The sequence below is a fragment of the Saccopteryx leptura genome, chromosome 3 (genome assembly GCF_036850995.1).
Source record: "Saccopteryx leptura isolate mSacLep1 chromosome 3, mSacLep1_pri_phased_curated, whole genome shotgun sequence".
Taxonomy (NCBI): domain Eukaryota; kingdom Metazoa; phylum Chordata; class Mammalia; order Chiroptera; family Emballonuridae; genus Saccopteryx; species Saccopteryx leptura.
In genome coordinates, this window is record NC_089505.1 from 316,135,321 (window position 1) to 316,158,042 (window position 22,722).

The 22,722-nt window shown below is 38.4% G+C and overlaps 1 protein-coding gene across 1 annotated transcript; it reads left to right on the forward strand.

Moving 5' to 3' along the window:
* Window positions 1-944: 944 nt before the first annotated feature.
* On the forward strand, window positions 945-9,456 carry CYP7A1 (cytochrome P450 family 7 subfamily A member 1). The gene is made up of 6 exons (XM_066372461.1): window positions 945-1,094; window positions 2,656-2,896; window positions 3,798-4,375; window positions 5,783-5,913; window positions 7,309-7,484; window positions 8,067-9,456. The coding sequence occupies exons 1-6, from the start codon at window positions 1,015-1,017 to the stop codon at window positions 8,364-8,366; spliced, it is 1,506 nt and encodes a 501-aa protein (XP_066228558.1). The 5' UTR covers window positions 945-1,014; the 3' UTR covers window positions 8,367-9,456.
* The last annotated feature ends 13,266 nt before the right edge of the window (window positions 9,457-22,722 follow it).

The window sequence follows — 22,722 nt, forward strand, 5'->3', positions numbered from 1 at the left end:
CCTGGGGCAGAGGCCAAGGAGCCATCCCCAGTGCCCGGGCCATCTTTTTGCTCCAATGGAGCCTCGGCTGCAGGAGGGGAAGAGAGAGACAGAGAGGAAGGAGAGGGGGAGGAGTGGAGAAGCAGATGGGCACCTCTCCTGTGTGCCCTGGCTAGGAATCGAACCTGGGACTTCCGCACACCAGGCCGACGCTCTACCACTGAGCCAACCGGCCAGGGCCAACAGTGGTTCTTTTTGAGGGGTGAGTAGTAGGGAAGGTTTCTACCAACCTATGTTTCAGTTAGTTTTAAGTTACTTGAAATGAAATCATGTTACTTTAACAATTATAAAAATTAATAAATATTTTTAATTAGAAATAATGGTTGATAAAGTTTTGGTGCTTACATAAAATAGTTAATTGAAAGATACATTTATGTTAGATACGTTCTTCAGGATGTTAGGTAAGTAACATGTTACTATATATAGTAAAATAGCTATAATTTTGAATTATGGGAAGTGCCAGAAACATTTCACCCAGTTCTTTTTTCTTTGGATTTGACCACTGTCTCTCTTGTAAATCACTTTAGTTGATGTCTTCTTCAAAAGATTACAGAACAAATCATTAGCTTGGTAATAATTTATATTTATTTTTCTTTCAATTATTATATTTTTCATCTCTATTTAATATGTTCATCCTGAACAGGTCTGTTTTTTGATGATCATACTACCCTTGTAACATTAGCTGTCATGCCCAGATCTGAATGTTAAGTCAACATGTGTTTGAGAGACCTTCAACTTATCAAGTATTGCAGGTCTCTGATTGTTTTGGAACTCTTTCTGATACCTGTGGACTTAGTTCAAGGCCAGCTATTTTTTTTTCTAATAGGATGAACAAATGGTTAATTTTTTGCTCTGGTCATTCAAGTGCAAGATCTTAACCATGTATAAAAAGTCTAGGGGCAGTATCTGGTCAGCAACATCCTTAGCTTTCTATTCAGATTCTTTCCTGTGGAGGTTTTGCTGTAGATTTGCAAAATGATGACCATATCTTTGATCTGGGGAATTGTGATAGCAATATGCTGTTTCTTGTGGCTTATTCTTGGAATGAGGAGAAGGTAAAAAAGTTTTATCTTTAAGTTGTATCTAACTTCATTCAGTTAGTGTTCTTTTACTTTCATTGTTATATCAATATAATAAATTTAGCTTTCTGTACTTAGATATACTAACATTTTCTTCAGTAATTTTCTTCTTAAGTTAAAAAAATGAATAAAAAAATTTAAAGTGGAATCTTTTTAATTAGATCTAACAAAAGATAAAATGACAGGTTATTTTTTTTCAGCATTGACCTATCAGTGGTAATGCAAAAATGTACAATCTTGTTAAACATAACTGACAACAATTTTATGAGCTGTCTGTGTATGTTTATATGTGTGTATACAGAGGAACTCTGGACTAGTAAGGATACAAATTGTAAATGGGATCTGCATTAGAAAGGCTTTTTTTCTACCATGTGGATCAAATAGATACTCTGACTAAATAAATATTTTATTTTTAGCTAGTTCTTGTGCATTTTATAGACTCAGCCTAAGTTTATATGAGAGCACAGTGGCTGCCTTGATCATTCTATTATTTTTTTCTTATTAAAGATATTCTACCATGATGAATTGGGAAACTGCTAAGTGTATGTAACATCACTTTTATTTGTGTGTATCATTTATTCATACCTAGTTCAAGAATACAAGAAATATAAGTATAGTCATACATGTAGCCATAGTTTAAATTCTGATTGGAACAAAGAGTATTTGGGAGGGGAGGACTATGTTAATATTTTGTTACATCAATCTCCAAAAGACAGGATTACCTAGAGCATATGTTCAGCTGTGTAGATTATGTGTGGTATACCTTTTACAAGTATTATTTGTCCCTTAAAGTGTTTTAATTCAGGCCTGATAGTTTCTAGTTTTAATTAATCTATTTATCTTTGAACTAAGAAAATAAAAATAATTATTTTATGCTATGCTATTCTATCAAGATGGATAGTAATTTATATTAGAAAATAAATGTTTATATCCTTTAATAAAAACAATTAAAATAACATAAAGGAATATTGAATTATAATTGATGATTTTATCAATGCTTATCTTGCTTAATTTTATTTTATGATAAGCTAATTTCTCAAATGATATTCTCATCTTTAACTATCATCATATAATAATATCTTCAGACTATGAAGATTGTAAAAACTTCATTTCCGCAATCCTCTGTTATTCAGTATTTTATATCTTTTAAAAAAAATACTCAAGCAGATAATGCTTAGAAAAATATAAGTGCTAGAATGTAGTTTGGTTTCTGTATTGAGAGCAAAAATCTTGTAAATTTGTTTATCCTTTCCATCCTCCTTGTTGGGAAAAGTAACTAGCAGATAGTAGGCATTCAGTAAGTGTGCGGAATGTCAGCATGGATGGATACATGGGTTTGGTAACCATTTTCACCAATATACCATCTTACTAGGTTACTATAACCCATTATTTTAGTAAACAAGCAGGACCCTAACAAAAAGTATCTATGAATTGTAGAGTTTTGAAGTTTGAAGTCAGTAGTAAAAATTTTAAAACGTGGTAGAAATATAAAACAGTGTGTAATTTTCCCTATGTCTCATATTTTTGTGTCTTACAGACAAAAGGGTGAACCACCTCTGGAGAATGGGCTGATTCCATACCTGGGATGTGCTCTTCAGTTTGGTGCCAATCCTCTGGAGTTTCTCAGAGAAAATCAGAGGAAACATGGCCATGTTTTTACCTGCAAATTAATGGGAAACTTTGTCCATTTCATCACAAATCCCTTGTCATACCATAAAGTGTTGTGCCATGGAAAATACTTGGATTGGAAAAAATTTCATTTCACTACTTCTGCAAAGGTAACCATTTTTGCATTTCTACAGAATTCTCTTCATTTTCTCCATTTTAATACATCAGTTCACTAGTCATTTTGAGTACTTCAACTTAGAGATGTTGAAGACATGTACCATTATATAAAGATTCTTAGAAATATAATAAAATTAAACATAATCTCCTGGTACTAATTATTTAAAAAGTCAAAATACATATAGATTGTCATTACTTGATCAGCCAATGAAGATAAAATGAAAATTATATATTTTACTGAATCAGAGGACACTTTATAAGTAAGATAGGTACAAACATGCTCATGTCAACCATGTCTACACAACACTCAGAGTGCATGAGGTGAGAACTTAACATCAAATTGTTTTACCACACTCTTGCTGTACCTTTGTTTAATTTTGTTAGGAATTGATCAGATAGTTTGACATCATTTAGATGTGATCTAAGAGGCTCTTTTAGAGAGAAAATAATTATGGTAAACAACATGAACTGAGTCTGCAAAGAAGTATTAGACATGGTGTCTGCTTTTAAATACATTAAATTCTGGTTAAAATACATCTACAAAGACTATAGAAAAGAACTAATGATTAAACACCATTATTAATTAGTATGAAATTAGCATGCCTTACATGATAAAAATAAGAAATAGACGAATAGATTGGCAGAGGGAAGTTCTACTGAGGAACTGGGTTTTAAACTTGGCCATAATGAAAGCATATGATTTGATCATTTATTAGTAAAATGTTATGAAACTGTATGTGGAAAGGCCAATCTCCACCCACTCCTCTTTTTTAACAGGTAGACTTTTTTAAAAATGAACTTTTCCAATTGTGAAAGTATCTAATTTGTTTTTCAGCCATATACTAGCACTGAGTCAGGTTTAATTTTTTTTTCTCACGTTTCATTTACTGTCAGGCATTTGGGCACAGAAGCATTGACCCGAGTGATGGAAATACTACTGAGAACATAAGCAAAGCTTTCATCAGAACTCTGCAAGGCGATGCTTTGAGTTCCCTCACAGAAGCCATGATGGAAAACCTCCAACTTGTCATGAGACCTCCAATTGTACCTGAATCAAAGATGTCGGCCTGGGTGACAGAAGGAATGTATGCCTTCTGCTACCGAGTGATGTTTGAAGCTGGGTATTTAACTCTCTTTGGCAGAGATCTTATGGGACAAGATGCACAAAAAACACTTATTCTAAATAAACTCGACAACTTCAAGCAGTTTGATAAAATCTTTCCGGCCCTAGTAGCAGGCCTCCCCATTCATGTGTTCAAAACCGCACACCACGCCCGGGAAAAACTGGCAGAGGGCTTGAGGCACGAGAACCTGGGAAAGAGAGACCACATGTCAGAACTGGTCAGGTTCCTGAATGACATGCTCTCCACCTTAGATGACATGGAGAAGGCCAAGACGCAACTCGCTGTTCTGTGGGCATCGCAAGCAAACACCATTCCAGCCACTTTCTGGAGCTTATTTCAAATGATGAGGTAACCAGCAACTTATTCAGTTATTTCTTTCTTTCAGTAGAAGGCAGAAATTCAACAATTAGAGAACCACGGGCAGCTATGACTGGTAAATGTGTCTTAGAGAAGCAGAGATCTTTCCAGGGAAAAGACTGCATTGGTGTAGGGGCCATTTCGGTCACCTGGGTCCTGAGTCCTGCTCTTAACCCCAGACTTCTCATCATAACAACATACTAAAGTCCATGCCTTGATCTTAATAAAAGCATATTTAATTGATTATGATTTCTGTACAACAAGAAGGCAGGATCTATGTCTTATTCATTTGTGCATGAATAGTATGTTTTTTTCTCTCAATTAGTAATTTATGTCTTACTGTTTATTTGACCAACTGTAATGGTTATAGATCAGTTATTCTTGATGGGATCCAGCTAGATTTTGCTTTATAAAACTGTATGTAGCAAAACAAACAAACAAAACTTCTATGTAACATTATTTTACATAAACATGATTTCTTTCCAAAGTGTTAGTGTTTTGGAAATTTGACATTCAAATGGTTTATTAAGTTATTCCAGTTAAATTGGATGTTTAGTATTATGTAAACACATAATGACTATTCCCTAGGATTAAAAATGCCAAATTTCCATTGATGGATGATAATTTTATGTCTGCAAAATAAGAAAAATATTTTCAAAACCACTTCACATATAAAAACCCATTATCAATCTAATAAAAAATGTTTTCTAGAGTGTTCACTTCAGAGTGCTCTGTCCAAAACAAAATCACGTATTTACAGGAAGATTACAACATCAATTTAATGTCATATAGGTAATAGTAGCCATTTTATGGTAATCACACAAATATTTATCTGTCAGACATTTCTGAGAATCAAGTTACCGTAATCATGTCATACAGTGATTCCTTATCATGGCATTAAGATTCCAGTAAACTTCAGTACATTAAAATGAAGTAGCATTCATTTCATAAGGTAAAGTGCTAGAAAAATTATAAATGGAAATGCTGCTGTTCCATCTGAAATTGTGGTATGGATTTTAGGAGTAAATTTAGATTTCCATTTGCAATTAAGCTAGTACTTTACAACTGTTATTTTAGATGTAATTTTCTTCTCAGTAGCTATGTACATGGCTAATTTGGTCATTTAATCTTTACAAGAATGACTTATTTATAAAAATCTGGCTAAATTTTACTTCTACATAGCAAGTTCCTTCTAAGGCAGCAATTCTTACTAATATCAAAGGACCCAAATACAAAATAAGGTAAGAAAAGGGGAAGTAGTATGCCTTTTCCATCTTTTCTGGTATTTTGATCACCTATTTAAAATATAGGTGGAAAGCCTATATGTGTTTGCAGCTTCTTTTGGTATAGAAAAATTTATTTTATGTACATCTTTTTATTTCTTTTAACTTTTAATAGGAGCCCTGAAGCAATGAAAGCAGCTATTGAAGAAGTAAATAAAACACTAGAGAACGCTGGTCAAAAAGTCAGCTTTGAAGACAAACCTATTTCTTTGAATCAAATGCAACTTAATGACATGCCAGTACTAGGTATGCTTAACTTACTATGTTACATTTCAGGTACTGCTTCCTACCTACAGTAATTGTCAGGATATATATATATATTATGCATGTGCTTCTAGGCCTCATGTTAAGTATTTCCTGTATGTTGTCTCTTTTGATCTTCACAACAATCCTATGATTAGGGACTATTACTGTTTCTATAACAAGTAAGGAAACTGGCACTTAGAAGTTAAACTGCTGACTTGGATGGAACAGTGGAGCCGATTACAACATTAATGTGCGACTTGACCTCACACTCTCAACCACTTCTGTGCACTGTCATACTCTGTCTTTTTTGTTATTACTCTTACACTAATTTCACAGTTAATCGGGAGCATAGCATTAATTTTTATGAAGTCAAGGAAGGGAAAGTACCATCCAGAAAACTCAACTAGATGCATGAATTAGATAATGGAATTAAAGGTTATATTATTTTTCATATTTTTGCTGCTCTATATTTTATAAAAACACAAAGAAAAAAGCTATGTTCTCATAGTAAGAAAGAGGGTATTTTTTAGTTATTTTTTTGTCCCAAGGAAAGAAACTAATGTATAAATTAATGTATTTGGGGGGGGGCAGTGTGTATTAGTGGTGGGGACAAGGAGGCCAGAAGCATAGGTTCCACATTGGGCTCTGCTATGGGAGACCTTGGACATGTCACTTCACTTCTGGGGCCTTACTTTTCTCATTTGTAAAAGTGCTAACATGCTATGATTTTACACACAATCGTGTAAGGAGTACCCAAAACACAATTAAAAGGATAGCGGCTAGAAAGTTTTATATTTTAGCTACTCACAGGGTGGTTCTTGTCCCTGTATGCCTTTACCAGGCAGCAAGGCAATGTCATGCAACAGCAGAGAGTGTAAAGATAAAAACAGGTTCTTGTAAACACTGAATTGAAGCTGCATTAAACATCTGAAAAAATACTTCTGTACTAAAGTATCATTAGTAGATCAAATCTCAAAAGTGATAAACTGAATAGTTCACATGAAAGTGATTTACTGATTTCCCCAATTGTATTAGATGTCTAGTGACATGTGTAAATATGAGTATTTTTTCATAATATTATGAAAGTCTAGTTCTTATTGATGATCAATAAGATTATATCTTTATCTAGAGATTATTATTGACTCAGATTATCAGATTAAAAAACATTCAGACACAACTGAGCCGTTCATCACAGCACAGTGGTAACAGAAAAAGAGTTTGGAAATTCATGTCTAGCCAGCTTCCCACAGTCTGTTTAGCTCTGTGTTATGGGCTGCTGTATGTCAGTATGTCAGTCTCTATATTTATGTGGCCTTTAAATACCTGATTTGTTCTTTCTTCTTCCCTCCTTCTCCTTCTCCCTCTCTCCTCCTTTCTTCCTTTAAAAATATTTAGATAGTATCATTAAGGAATCTCTGAGACTCTCGAGTGCCTCCCTGAACATCCGGACTGCTAAAGAGGATTTCACTTTGCACCTCCCGGATGGTTCCTATAACGTCCGCAAAGATGACATCATAGCCCTGTATCCTCAGTTAATGCATTTAGATCCAGAAATCTACCCCGACCCTTTGGTAAGTGCCTGTTCATCAAAATTTAATATCCAGGTGATATCGACCCAGATGGAAATAAAGAGGAACTTTACCATTATAGAAATGGTTTGATTATTGAGCCATAGCTATTGTCTCCTCTACTATATCAAATATTCATATAGTTTGGAAAATCTGGAGGATGGCCAAAATTTTTCATTTTTTCCCTGATATCTGTCATCACATAATCTCTGCTAGATTATGTTTGCAGCCATGATAATAAAGCTGCTGTCTTTCTTTTTCTCTGAAAAGTACCTGCTCCCAAATCCAGGATATTAGAGGCTGACTCTCCTAGTTTCTGATCTGAATCCTTCTTCCTAGTTCTGCCTAATCCAGGAACTAGTCACCCAGAAAGGGTAGGAGGCATTACAAAGCTTTCTTGTTCCCATTGGTTCCTGTTAAACTCCTGCTTTTTATTTCTTTCTGATTCATGGTGAGGTAGTTGCCAAATTACTGATAAGTTGTGTTAAAAGAGAAAATCCTTCGTTGGAGCTTCTCTGTCAAGAAAAGAGATACATTTATTTAAAACTAGTATATCAGTTTGTTCTCTTTGTATTTTTATTGCAGACATTTAAATATGATCGCTACCTTGATGAAAATGGGAAGACAAAGACCACCTTTTATAGCAATGGACTCAAGTTAAAGTATTACTACATGCCTTTTGGGTCAGGAGCAACAATATGTCCTGGAAGATTATTTGCTGTCCAGGAAATCAAGCAATTTTTGATTCTGATGCTTTCCTATTTTGAACTAGAGCTTGTAGAGAACAACGTTAAATGTCCACCTTTGGACCAGTCCCGTGCAGGGTTGGGCATTTTACCACCACTAAATGATATCGAATTTAAATACAAATTCAAACATTGGTGAACATATGGTTGGGAACAGGAGGAAGTAAGATGATGCGACACATTGCGGAACGCCAGCACTTCCTGTTTCTTTGGGCAGCGGGGAAGCTGACTCAGCAGGTCCAATTCTGTTCACCGATGCTTGCTTGGGAATCTTAATATTTTGACGACAGTTTCCAGAAGCTATCTCAGACTGTGTTAATGAAAGGAACTAGTTTAGAAGCACAATGTGTTTTCATTTGAATAAGCCAATGAATGTTCATGTAGCCATGGACGAAACCTTATTATTTTCAGAGGAAAAAATCTTTTGTTTCCAGAATGAAAATATTTCAATTGGCAGAATTTTTTTTTTCCTAAGGAAACTGCTTTATTTTTATAAAAACTACCCAACAATTACAAATTCACGTTTTAGTGAAACCGCATGAGTTTTTAACTAGACGTAGATGTGTATTAAAGGATTATATTATGATGTTTAGTGAAAAAAAGATGTTTTTCAGCTTTCTGTGTGTCAAAAATTCAGGAATTTAAACATAATGATGGGTTGTCCCGAAATCATTAAACTTGTTTCAATTTTTCACATTTATATTTTAATTTATTCTTTCTAGAAAATCTTATGTCTATGTCAGGGTTCAACTATCTAATTTATAGTTTCATTCAATTCCATATTAATGAGAAGACTTTTTCAGATAAGGCAGGTTTGCTGGTATACTAAACACGCACCGATGGAAAGAGTGGAGCTCTCAGGTGATATGTTCTAAAATTAAAACTGGGGGGAAATTATCATTTAAATGTTTTGGATATAAAACATGAAAAGAGTTTGTGACTTGACATGTATGGTATTTAAATAAAATATTTTTTTTCTTTAAAGGACTTGTAGTTGAGAGAAAAATAATTTAAGACCACATGGTAGTGTTGAACTACTGTGTCCAACAATGCTTTGGTAAAATATTTTAAGTATTGAAATGATCAGCTATAATATTTTTATTCATATTCCTGATGTATTTATATGTAAAATTATATTTACCTTTTCTCTTGTTACAAATATTAAGAAAATATTGTAAATTTGATCATTTTGAAATGATTCACCTTTTAAAAATAAAAGTGTAAATGTGCATGTTTAAAAATTTTTTTTTTGAAATAGCAAAAGGATTTGTTACAGCCTGGCAGCAGGGAGGGACATTATTAAGAACTCAAAAAACATTGCAGTAAGGCCTTTTAATGCCTTCTCAATGGCTCAGTGTAGACAAATGATTCTACCTGCCTCAAAGTGGCCTTGGGCATTGGCAAAATGCATAATATTGATCACATTGATTTTGTTCCCTCAAGAAAGGTAAAATCTTGGAGTGTTCACACTCAATGACCAAAAGCATATGATGCATTTGAGAAAGTTTCCCTCCTCTCAGGGCAGAAATAAATTATGCAGAATGAGTTTAGAAAATGTTCATTCCATTTGGCCTGCTTCCTTATTTCTTCCTCCCATGGAGCCAAGATCTGTCCCTGGGGGTGCAGAGAAAGCCCCGTCTATCCAGGGCATTAAGGCCCTTCGTACAAGTGAAGATGGCTCTGGTGTCTCCAGCCCTCAGAACTAGCTCATTGTGGTCCTTCTTATTCTTGTCTCTCTGTCCCCATTTAGTGTCTCACCACCACCACACCCACACACCGGCCTCAGGTGCCTGGAATCCAGTTTATCTTCTCTGAGTCAAAATACTCATCTCTGTGCTTATGCCAATTACTATCTTCCTCTTTTAGGATGCTAAAAAAAAACTCAAGTCCTCATATGAAAATGAATGTCTGAATTTAGCTCTCAGTTCTCATTTATTTTTGAGGTCAGAGCTATTTATCATGACATCAAGCAGGGAAGGTTTCCTGTAAGGGATGTGTGGGAACAGCACGGAGGCCTGTCTGTCCTGTAGACCAGAAAGACCCAAGATCACCAGGGCTGCAGTCACAGGGCTCCTAGTGAACATCTCTTGTCACAGCCAACAGCAAATGTTGAAACTGCCAGGACATTCAAAACCTCAGCCTTGTGAATGACCCAGAAAACCTAAAAAGAGCTGAGCTGCAGAATAGGGTGGGAGGCAGAATGAGGATTTCAGGTCAAGTGACAGGGGCTGACCCAGGTTTCAGGGCAGCAGGGAGTCTTCATTTTACAAAAGGGCACATTGAGGGGTGGTGAGTTGTCCAAGGACCCACAGGGAGTCAAGGAAGAACCAGGACTAGAACCTACAGGGCCCCATCTCTCTGAGTGTGTACACACACACACACACTCCAAGGGAAGGGATGAAAGAGGGGTAGGGAGAGATAAGAATGGAGACTGGAGAGCCAGGCATGCAACTGTGCAAACCAGCATGGACAGCAGGAGGGCCACCCAGGAGGAGGCAAGGCTGACGGGGGTGTTCCTTCCCCTCCTCAGTGCTGGGGGTTCAAAGTTGGGAATCTCTAAGATGCTTTCTCTGTCCCATCCCACCCCTACACACACTGGCCCCCACTCCTTCTCTCCCAGAACCCTTGAATGTCCCTGGCATTCTTACTGCCCTCCCGTTCTCATCCACACCTGCCCCCTCATCCAGTTCCCCTAAAAATGATGTTTGCATCTTTCCTAAAAGTGCTTTTCTCTTTCTAAGGACTTTTCCATCCAGTGTCTCCCCCGTGCCACATGAGGTAGGCTAAATTGCTCTTGTAACCTCCACTTCATAGTGTTTAGGAAACTTCCTCAGAGAAGCCCAATGGCTCACTAGCTCCTTGGTGATGAATCTGTGAGCAAAACCCAGGTTTCCAGACTCCAGCTGGTGCCTTGCCCTCAGCCCCACCCTGCAGAGTTCTCCAGCCTCTGCTGAGTTCTGCTCTTCCTTTCTCTCCTCCCCCCCCCCCAGCTGTCTTTCCTCAGGACTCTTAGTTCTGACACCAACACCAACCTACCTCCACCTGGGGACAATTGGGGACACTGGGTGTGAGGCAAGGGGAGGGAGGTGGCACACAGCCCAGGTCTGTCCCAGCCTCACCTTTGGAGCCAAGCTGAAATCTGGGAGGACCGGGGTCTTCCATATCTGATTAAGCCCTGCCCCCTTCTGACTCTTTCTTGTGGTTCCCAAATACCTGCACCTCCCATCACTTCTCCCCTCTGGGGAGCTATTTTTTAGTGCCTGAGACAGAGGCCACAGAGCTATCCTCAGCACCTGGGACTGTAACCAATTGAGCAATGGCTGCAAAGGGGGAAGTGAGAAGGGGGGCACAGTGGGGAGGGAAGGGGTAGAGAAGGAGATGGTCGCTTTTCCTGTGTGCCCTGACTGGGAATTGAACTCGCTACTTCCACACTCCAGGCTGATGCTCTATGGCTGAGTCAACCTGCCAGGGATAGATGTGATTTAAGATGAACAAAGTTCTGTTTTATGGCAACTGGTTTTTTTTTTTTTTTTTTTAAATAAATTTTTATTAATGGTAATGGGATGACATTAATAAATCAGGGTACATATATTCAAAGAAAACATGTCTAGGTTATTTTGTCATTAAATTATGTTGCATACCCCTCGCCCAAAGTCAGATTGTCCTTCGCCACCCTCTATCTAGTTCTCTGTGCCCCTCCCCCTCCCCCTAACTCTCCCCCTGTCCTCCCTCCCCCCACCCCTGGTAACCACCACACTCTTGTCCATGTCTCTTAGTCTCATTTTTATGTTCCACCAATGTATGGAATCATGTAGTTCTTGTTTTTTTCTGATTTACTTATTTCACTCCTTATAATGTTATCAAGATCCCACCATTTTGCTGTAAATGATCTGATGTCATCGTTTCTTATGGCTGAGTAGTATTCCATAGTGTATATGTGCCACATCTTCTTTATCCAGTCTTCTATTGAAGGGCTTTTTGGTTGTTTCCATGTCTTGGCCACTGTGAAGAGTGCTGCAATGAACATGGGGCTACATGTGTCTTCACGTATCAATGTTTCTGAGGTTTTGGGGTATATACCCAGTAGAGGGATTGCTGGGTCATAAGGTAGTTCTATTTGCAGTTTTTTGAGGAACCACCATACTTTCCTCCATAATGGTTGTACTACTTTACAGTCCCACCAACAGTGAATGAGGGTTCCTTTTTCTCCACAGCCTCTCCAACATTTGCTATTACCCGTCTTGTTGATCATAGCTAATCTAACAGGGGTGAGGTGGTATCTCATTGTAGTTTTGATTTGCATTTCCCTAATAACTAATGAAGCTGAGCATTTTTTCATATATCTGTTGGCCATTTGTATCTCTTCCTGGGAGAAGTGTCTATTCATGTCTTCTTCCCATTTTTTTATTGGATTGTTTGTTTGTTTGTTGTTGAGTTTTATGAGTTCTTTGTAAATTTTGGAAATTAGGCCCTTATCTGAGCTGTTGTTTGAAAATATCATTTCCCATTTAGTTGGCTGTCTGTTTATTTTTATATCAGTTTCTCTTGCTGAGCAAAAACTTTTTATTCTGATGTAGTCCCATTCATTTATCTTTGCCTTCACTTCTCTTGCCATTGGAGTCAAGTTCATAAAATGTTCTTTAAAACCCAGGTCCATGAGTTTAGTACCTATGTCTTCTTCTATGTACTTTATTGTTTCAGGTCTTATATTTAGGTCTTTGATCCATTTTGAATTAATTTTAGTACACGGGGACAGGCTGTAGTCGAGTTTCATTCTTTTGCATGTGGCTTTCCAGTTTTCCCAACACCATTTGTTGAAGAGGCTTTCTTTTCTCCATTGTGTGTTGTTGGCCCCTTTATCAAAGATTATTTGACCATATATATGTGGTTTTATTTCTGGGCTTTCTATTCTGTTCCATTGGTCTGAGTGTCTATTTTTCTGCCAATACCATGCTGTTTTGATTATTGTGGCCCTATAATATAGTTTAAAGTCAGGTATTGTAATGCCCCCAGCTTCATTCTTTTTCTTTAGGATTGTTTTGGCTATTCGGGGTTTTTTATAGTTCCATATAAATCTGATGATTTTTTGTTCCATTTCTTTAAAAAATCTCATAGGAATTTTGATGGGAATTGCATTAAATTTGTATATTGCTTTGGGTAATATGGCCATTTTGATTATATTTATTCTTCCTATCCAAGAACAAGGAATATTTTTCCATCTCATTGTATCTTTTTCGATTTCCCTTAACAATGCTTTGTAATTTTCATTATATAGGTCCTTTACATTCTTTGTTATGTTTATTCCTAGGTATTTTATTTTTTTTTGTTGCAATCGTGAAGGGGATTATTTTTTTGAGTTCATTTTCTAATATTTCATTGTTGGCATAGAGAAAGGCTATGGACTTCTGTATGTTAATTTTGTATCCTGCGACCTTACTGTATTGGTTTATTGTTTCTAATAATCTTTTTGTGGAGTCCTTCGGGTTTTCGATGTATAGGATCATATCATCAGCAAAAAGTGATACCTTTACTTCTTCTTTTCCAATATGGATGCCTTTTATTTCTTTGTCTTGTCTGATTGCTCTGGCCAGAACTTCTAGCACCACGTTAAATAAGAGTGGAGAGAGTGGACAACCCTGTCTTGTTCCTGATTTAAGGGGGAAAGCCTTCAGTTTAGTGCCATTTAATATGATGTTAGCTGATGGTTTATCATATATGGCCTTTATCATGTTGAGATATTTTCCTTCTATACCCATTTTGTTGAGAGTCTTAAACATAAAATTGTGTTGTATTTTATCAAAAGCCTTTTCTGCATCTATTGATAAGATCATGTGGTTTTTGTTCTTTGTTTTGTTGATATGGTGTATTACGTTAACCGTTTTGCGTATGTTGAACCATCCTTGAGATTCTGGGATGAATCCCACTTGATCATGATGTATTATTTTTTTAATATGTTGTTGTATTCGGTTTGCCAGTATTTTGTTTAGAATTTTAGCATCTGTATTCATTAGAGATATTGGTCTGTAGTTTTCTTTCTTTGTGCCATCCTTGCCAGGTTTTGGTATGAGGGTTATGTTGGCCTCATAAAATGTGTTCGGAAGTATTGCTTCTTCTTCAATTTTTTGGAAGACTTTGAGTAGAATAGGAACCAAGTCTTCTTTGAATGTTTGATAGAATTCACTAGTATAACCGTCTGGGCCTGGACTTTTATTTTGGGGGAGGTTTTTAATAGTTTTTTCTATTTCCTCCCTGCTGATTGGTCTGTTTAGGTTTTCTGCTTCTTCATGACTCAGTCTAGGAAGGTTGTATTGTTCTAGGAATTTATCCATTTCTTCTAGATTGTTGTATTTGGTGGCATATAATTTTTCATAGTATTCTACAATAATTCTTTGTATATCTATGATGTCTGTGGTGATCTCTCCTCTTTCATTTTGGATTTTATTTATTTGAGTCCTGTGCCTTTTTTCCTTGGTAAGTCTTGCCAAGGGTTTGTCAATTTTGTTGACCTTTTCAAAGAACCAGCTCCTTGTTTTATTGATTTTTTCTATAGTTTTTCTGTTCTCTATTTCATTTATTTCTGCTCTGATTTTTATTATCTCCTTTCTTCGGCTGGTTTTGGGTTGTCTTTGTTCTTCTTTTTCTAGTTCCTTAAGGTGTGAAGTTAAGTGGTTTACTTCGGCTCTCTCTTGTTTGTTCATATAGGCCTGAAGTGATATGAACTTTCCTCTTATTACTGCTTTTGCTGCATCCCAGAGATTCTGATATGTCGTATTTTCATTTTCATTTGTCTGTATGTATCTTTTGATCTCTGCGCTTATTTCTTCTTTGACCCATTCATTTTTTAGAAGTATGTTGTTTAGTTTCCACATTTTTGTGGGTTTTTCCCCCTCTTTTTTGCAGTTGAATTCTAGTTTCAAGGCTTTATGATCAGAAAATATGCTTGGTACAATTTCAATTTTTCTAAATTTGCTGATATTGTCTTTGTGGCCCAACATATGGTCAATTCTTGAGAATGTTCCATGTACACTAGAGAAAAATGTATACTCTGTCGCTTTGGGATGAAGTGTCCTGTAGATGTCTATCATATCCAGGTGTTCTAGTATTTCGTTCAAGGCCACTATATCTTTATTGATTCTCTGTTTGGATGACCGATCTAGAGCCGTCAGCGGAGTATTGAGGTCTCCAAGTATGATTGTATTTTTGTTAGTTTTTGTTTTAAGGTCAATAAGTAGCTGTCTTATATATTTTGGTGCTCCTTGGTTTGGTGCATATATATTAAGGATTGTTATGTCTTCTTGATTCAGTGTCCCCTTAATCATTATGAAGTGACCATTTTTGTCTCTGAGTACTTTTTCTGTCTTGTAGTCAGCATTATCAGATATGAGTATTGCTACACCTGCTTTTTTTTGGGTGTTGTTTGCTTGGAGTATTGTTTTCCAGCCTTTCACTTTGAATTTGTTTTTATCCTTGTTGCTTAGATGTGTTTCTTGTAGGCAGCATATAGTTGGATTTTCTTTTTTAATCCATTCTGCTACTCTGTGTCTTTTTATTGGTAAGTTTAATCCATTTACATTTAGTGTAATTATTGACACTTGTGGGTTCCCTACTGCCATTTTATAAATTGCTTTCTGTTAGTTTTGTATCTAGTTTGATTCTTCTCTTTTGTTTTTCTATCATTTGTTTCTGTTTGTTTGTGTTCCATACTTCTTTCCTCTGTTGCTACCTTTTTTAAGTCATGTGTTTTTGTGGTGGTTTTTTCTAGGGTGGTTACCATTAAGTAATGAAAAGGGTACCTACCATATTCATTGTAGTACCCTATCTTATAAGTATTTCTGCACTTCATTGTCCTTTCCTACTGTTAATCTCCATTCTCTCCCCCCCTTTTTTTTTTTCCTTTGTTGTCACAGTTTAAGTTTGGTTTTATTGTGTTCTTGGTGGAGCTGTTACTTGTGGTGTTGTTTTCTTTTGTTCTTTGAATCTGGTTGGAAAACCCCCTTTAGTATTTCCTGGAGTGGGGGCTTTCTCGTGATAAATTCTCTCATCTTTTCTGTATTTGTGAATGTTTTTATATCTCCTTCATACTTGAAGGATAGCTTTGATGGGTATAGTATTCTTGGCTGAAAGTTCCTCTCTTTCAGGGCTTTAAATATTGGGGTCCACTCTCTTCTAGCTTGTAGAGTTTCTGCTGAGAAACCTGATGATAATCTAATAGGCCTTTCTTTATATGTTGTACTCTTCTTTTCCCTGGCTGCCTTGAGAATTTTTTCTTTGTCATTGGTTTGTGTCATCTTTATTATGATGTGCCTTGGAGTGGGTTTGTTGGGGTTAAGAAAACTCGGTGTTCTGTTTGCTTCTTGAATTTGAGGCTTTAGTTCTTTCCACAGGCTTGGGAAGTTCTCGTCTATTATTTGTTTGAGTATATTCTCCATTCCATTTTCTTTTTCTTCTCCCTCTGATATACCTATTATTCTTATGTTATTCTTTCTGATGGAGTCAGATAATTCCTGTAGGGCTTTCTCGTTTTTTATTATTTTTGAGTCTCTTTCTTCTTCTCTCTGTTGTGCCTCAAGTTGTTTGTCTTCTATTTCACTAATCCTATCTTCAATCTGGGTTGTTCTGCTAGCTAAGCTTGTTACCTCGTTTTTCAGTTCGTGAATTGAGTTTTTCATTTCTGTTTGATTTGTTTTTATAGTTTCAGTTTCCTTGGTAATATATTCTTTGTGTTCATTGAGTTGTTTTCTGATCTCCCTATATTGCCTTTCCGTGTTTTCTTGTATATCTCTGAGTATTTTTAAGATTTCTATTTTAAATTCTCTGTCATTTAGCTCCAAGGCTTCCAATATGTTAAGTCTTTTCTCCATAGATTTTTCCACATCTATTTGTGTTACCTCTCTTTCTTTTGTATCCATAATATTCGATTTCCTCTTTCTTATTGACATCTGAGGGTGGTCTTGTTGATAGCACTAATTAGAATTAATAAAGAGTAAAAAGTAAAAAACAAACAAACAAAAAAAAAAACAAAAAAAAAAACAACAAAAAAAAAACCCCCAAAAAAACAACAACAACAACAACAAAAAAAAAAAAACAAAGGGTAAAACACCCCACAAAAAAAAGCAGTAATAATTTATTATTTCCCCCTTTTTTTTTTTCTTTGTTCTCCTTCCCTCCTCTCCCCTCCTCAGGGAAATATCGTGCCTATAATGGAGGGCCTGGTTTGCGGTGAAGAGTTCAAGGGGGCAAAAAATAAAAAAATAAATAAAAAAAATAAAAAAATAAAAAAAAAAAAAAGGAAGAAAATCTTAGACAAGCATAAGTTGATCTGCCTGCGGGTGACGGTCAACCAAGAGATATAATGAGAGGGACAAGAGGGAACCAGAAAAAAGGACAAAAAAAGGAATAATCAAGAAGAAAAAATAAAAATAATAAGTAAAAATACGTTGTATTAAGTGGAGCAAAGACCAAATACAATGGAGACCTTGGGTTGGGAGGACCCAAAATGCCACAAAAACAAACCAACCAGAAAAAAACAAAAACAAAACCGAAAAAGAAAAACAAAGCCAAAAAAAACCTTGAGTCCCAAATTAACTAATTTGTTCGTGATTGAGGATTAAATGGGAGGAAAGTAAAACGAGAAAAGAAAAAACGAATAGAAAGGAAAAAATAAGAAAAAGAGAAAAACGAAGGAAGAAATAAAAAAGGAAGAGAAAAAGACAAAATAAGGCAAAAAAAAACAAAAGAGGAGAGAGTGAGAATTAAGTGTCCTGGAGTATAACCCCAAAGGAGGGTGAGGATGAAGAAGAGAAATAAAATGTAACACTTATGGGTAGTGTAGTTCAAGAAAAGGGAAGCATAAGATGGGCAGAGAATAGAAGGACTGAGGTAGAGGAAATAAAGGCAATAAGATAGAAGGAACAAACAACAACAACAACAACAACAACAAAAAAAAACAAAAAAAAAACCCAACAAACAGTGGAACAAGCTGCAAAGTCTGTGGATTTTTCCTGATTTTGAGAAGTCAACCTCTTCCTCCTTCTCCTCTCTCCCTCTTCCCGGTCGGCGACTCTGCACCCCAGGCCCTGCCCCTGCGCCACACCCAGGCAGGGACTTGCAGTTGATGGGGTTCTATGGCAATGTCACACAATTGGCTTTAGTCTTGTTGGTAGTCAAGGCCTGCCGGCGTCTGCAGGGTCACAGGCGCACTTTCTCGCGGCTTGAATGAACGTCCCTGCGGTAGCTTCCTCCACACCCTCGTCTCTCAGATTCGAGTGATAACAGTCCTTTTGCTTTCAGTTTGCTCCGAAGATAAATTTTCCTGTTTCTAGTTGATAAATTTGTTGTGATTTTGGGGAGATCTGTCGGACGCGCTGCTCACGGCGCCATTTCCGTGACGTCACCCATGGCAACTGGTTTAAAACTGTATTTCTGGTGTCGGTTCCTAATCTATTTCATAATTTGCTGGAGGCATCCATGTATCTTTGTGTATCTTTATTCTTGTAGACTAGGGGATGACCACTGATAGAACTGTGGGCCAAGGGTTCCCTGCCACCTGTTTTGTGTAGAAGAGATGCTAAAAATGTTTTTTACATTTTTAAACAGTTAAGAAAAAAGTCAAAAGAAGAATATGTCTTGACATGAAAATTCTATGAAATTCAGATTTTCATGGCCATAAATAAAGTTTTATGTGGACATCAGTGCATTCATTTATTTGTGCTCTTAGCTAGGGTCATTCTTGCAATGCATTGGCAGTGGACACTATAGGGTTGCACAGCCTAAAATGTTTACTATAGGTCCTTTAGGGGAAATGTTTGCCAACTTTTGACATATAGCAATCTCAAAGCCTATTTCATGCTATAATTTTATCAACTTCACAAATGTACTAATGCAAGAGATCTTTTTTTTTTTTTTTTACTAATTTTTAAAACAGTAATGTGAGAGGACTATATTTAAAAAGTAGAACATATGATTTTCTTGTAAACAACTTTAAATTAGAATTTTATTAAAGCCTACACCATTTGATTTAGGCACAAGATCTTTATTTGAAACAGAGGACTAAAATTTTTTAAAATTACAATATCCCATTATAATGTCAAATAGGTCCCAAATGAATATATTAATGGCTAAGCTTATTCAGGATTACCGTAACCCAGGTCCAGGCTTACACACTTTGCATGCGTCATCTCATTTGATCCTCATGAGAGTCCTCTGAGGTGCATCGCACTACTATCCCTACATTAAGAGGTGAGAGGAGTGCCAGAAAGGTTAAGTCATCACTGACCTAAGGTGTGGACAAGTCCTGCCAGGGGTGAGGATGACAAAGATGCAAAGACCCGACTCCGGGACCAGGTTCAGTGACGCAGATTCACTTTATTCAGGAAGTAAACTAGCTTATATACATGAGTTCAGCCAATAGGGTATTACAGCGTGTTCCTCAAAGCCAATGGCTGAAAAGATCAGGGAGCTGCGTGGTTGGCACTAAGTCACTTCCTTATAGCGGGCAAGCTTCCTTCCTGGGTATGCCCAGGAGGGTTCAGGGAGCTGGAGTATTCTCACAGCATTGCATCAGCCGCAGCTGCTAGGAATGTGCTCTGTGCTCCACCCACATCTCCCCCTTCTCTTTTAATTAAGGCCAATTGGACTTGATGAATGACAGCTTGCTATTGTTGTAGACTCTGAATGCTACGCATTATGCAATGAAACCCTAGTAGAACTAAAACAACTATAATATCTATTATACTATATGCTAATAGATTAGCTGTATTAAACAATGAGATAAGCTTCTGTAATGTTTGACGAGTTAGGAAATAGAACGGGGGTCTTAAACAGGGAATTTTTCCTAGGGGTCGGGATGTCATCTCCCTCCCATTGTGTTAGAGACCTTCTAGGTGCCATAAAACACAGTTCCATTTTGATTGTAAAAAATGGACATAGGTTTATGCACATCCCCTTCCCACAAAGGTCCCAGTGTCCAAACAAAAAACGGATGGCTTGCCGTGAGCTGCGTACTGCATATGGTTGCAAGGCACATTACACAAAACAACAACATGACAAATCGTACAATTTCAACAATTACAGAGGTACACTTTACTAGTCTCTGAGCACTTTGCCAAAAGCACATAATGTCCTCAACCTTCTTTCTAGTCATGGGAAAAGCTTCCCAGGGCAGGGGATGGCCTCCAGCTACGCTGCTCCCCACTCCCATCAGGGTATTTCACATTGTCCACAATCTGTAAGTCCATCCTACAAAGGAGCCAGTGCCCACTCTGGTTGTAGTCCAGGAAATCAGTCCATGCACATGGGGCCTCAGCCTCCCCCCTCATCCCTGCCATCCTGGCAGGTCTTACACTGTCCTAAAGAGGAGCACGTGGCAATGGCAGTCAGCATTTCCATCTCTGCTCTGGAGAGCATGATGGCAATCACCCCTATGTCCCAAAATGTCAGCGACACACCAGTGGCTTAGTAGGCAGGCAATCCCTGCCATTGCAGCAGCCACTCAGCAATGCAAGCCTGGCTTCCATTCATCCTCCCAACGCAGCTGCCGCCATTTACCTTCTAGAGTCTGCGAATCACAACTCTGGCCCAATTCTCCTCATCGTCCAAAGATGAACTGAAAACACCAGCTCACGCTGTCAGGCTTGAGCCCTGGGCTGCTGCCACCTGCGTCTGGGAGTCAGTGATTACTATAGTACACACAAGCAAGAACAGAGCACCAGGGTCTGGGGGCCCCTCAGAGGCAATTCTCTGAGCCCACCCCACAAAAACCTCCACATCCCCTGAGGTGATGGGGTGCCCATGCCGGCCATGAGGTCTTCTTCTGGAGAGCTGAGGACCTCCTCCCCTCAGGCGTAGTCGGTGTGGAGAAGGCCAGGGCTCTGCCTTTGGTCGGGTGAAGACTGAACCATTTAGTGGGTGCCCAAGAAACACTGTCAAGCAGGTTGGGGGGTTCCAATTTTCATCCAAATTGGCTGAAAATCACAAGCATAACCTCTCTTTTGTGTTAGAAGAGGGTGTGATCACTGCCACTGTGCCATGGCTGGGTCTTTCCAGCATCATTTTAGAGAGAGGGGCGGGGGAGAGAGAGCGAGAGATACAGAAAAATAGACAAAACAGATAGAAAGAAAGAAAAAAGACACATGGGGGTGTATAGGCTGGCCCATGGGTCTGCAGCAAGAACACGTGTTGGAGAAAATGGCATCTGAGAGGCTGGGGTGGGGCACTGAGCCCCGGCAGGGAATGCAGAAGTAGTGACTTCCGCTTTTTCCAGTGGTGGAGCTGATGGTACAGTTAGCAATTCGGTTGGTTTCCTTTCTGCGCTCTCAGCCGCAATTTTGTCAAACTCAGAGGCTAAACTACTTTCCTCCTCAGTGGAAGGGGGCGAATAGGGAGGTAGGGGCTCTTCTGAAAGAGGAGTAGCCTGTAGGACCATAGGGACCGGCAGAGGGTCCCCAGCAGGAGCACCGGTCAAGCAGGCGTGTATTGCCAATAAGGCAGGAGTGAGGCCGAGAGGGAACGTTTGCCCCCCATGCACCTCGGCCGAACAAACATGTTGGAGAGCTCAGGCCCAAGTATCCAGGTCCCAGAGGGGCGCGTCCTCAATCCAGGGATTGAGACCAGAGAGACTCTCCCAGTAAGTACAGAGATCCTTTTCACAAACTTCAACTCACCTACTCTGCAATAGGGCGTGCAGGGCTTGAGCCTGTGGGGCTCAAGAGTGGGGGAGAAGGTTTCCCATTGCAGAGGGTCACTCACCCGTCCCTTGGATGCTGGTTAGGTCCCTGCCCGACGTTGGGCGCCAGTTGTGGACAAGTCCTGCTGGGGGTGAGGACGACAGAGACGCAAAAACCCGACTCTGGGGACCAGGTTCAGTGACGCAGATCCGCTTTATTCAGGAATTAAACTAGTTTATACACACAGGTTCAGCCAATAGGATGTTACAGCGTGTTCCTCAAAGCCAATGGCTGAAAAGATCAGGGAGCTGCGTGGTTGGCGCTAAGTCACTACCTTATAGCGAGCGAGCTTCCTTCCTGGGTATGCCCAGGAGGCTTCTGGGAGCTGGAGTGTTCTCACAGCATTGCATCAGCCACAGCTGCTAGAAATGCACTCTGCGCTCACCCACACTAAGGTTACAATGTTGGCAAATGGCAGAGCTGGCAGTGTTGGAATCCAGGTTGTTCTGACTCCAGAGCCAGCATTCTTCACTCTGTAGCACGTCCAAGTGACAGGCTGCCTTGACTCAGGTCACTGAAGATTGGCTACAGTAAACAAAATCCATGATGTCATTTTTGTCCTACAGTCTGTTTGGAAGCTTCATCTGGCCATAGGGCGAGGACAGCTGTCATGCTCAGCTGGTCTAGAGTTGCCAAGAAGCTGAGCTTTCCCACCTCACAATGACTCTGTAAGCCTGTGAAGAGCGACTGTACAATCAAATATAATATTGCAATGTTAAACTACACTCTCCTCATACACACACACACACAAGAAGGCATTTCCCTAACTCA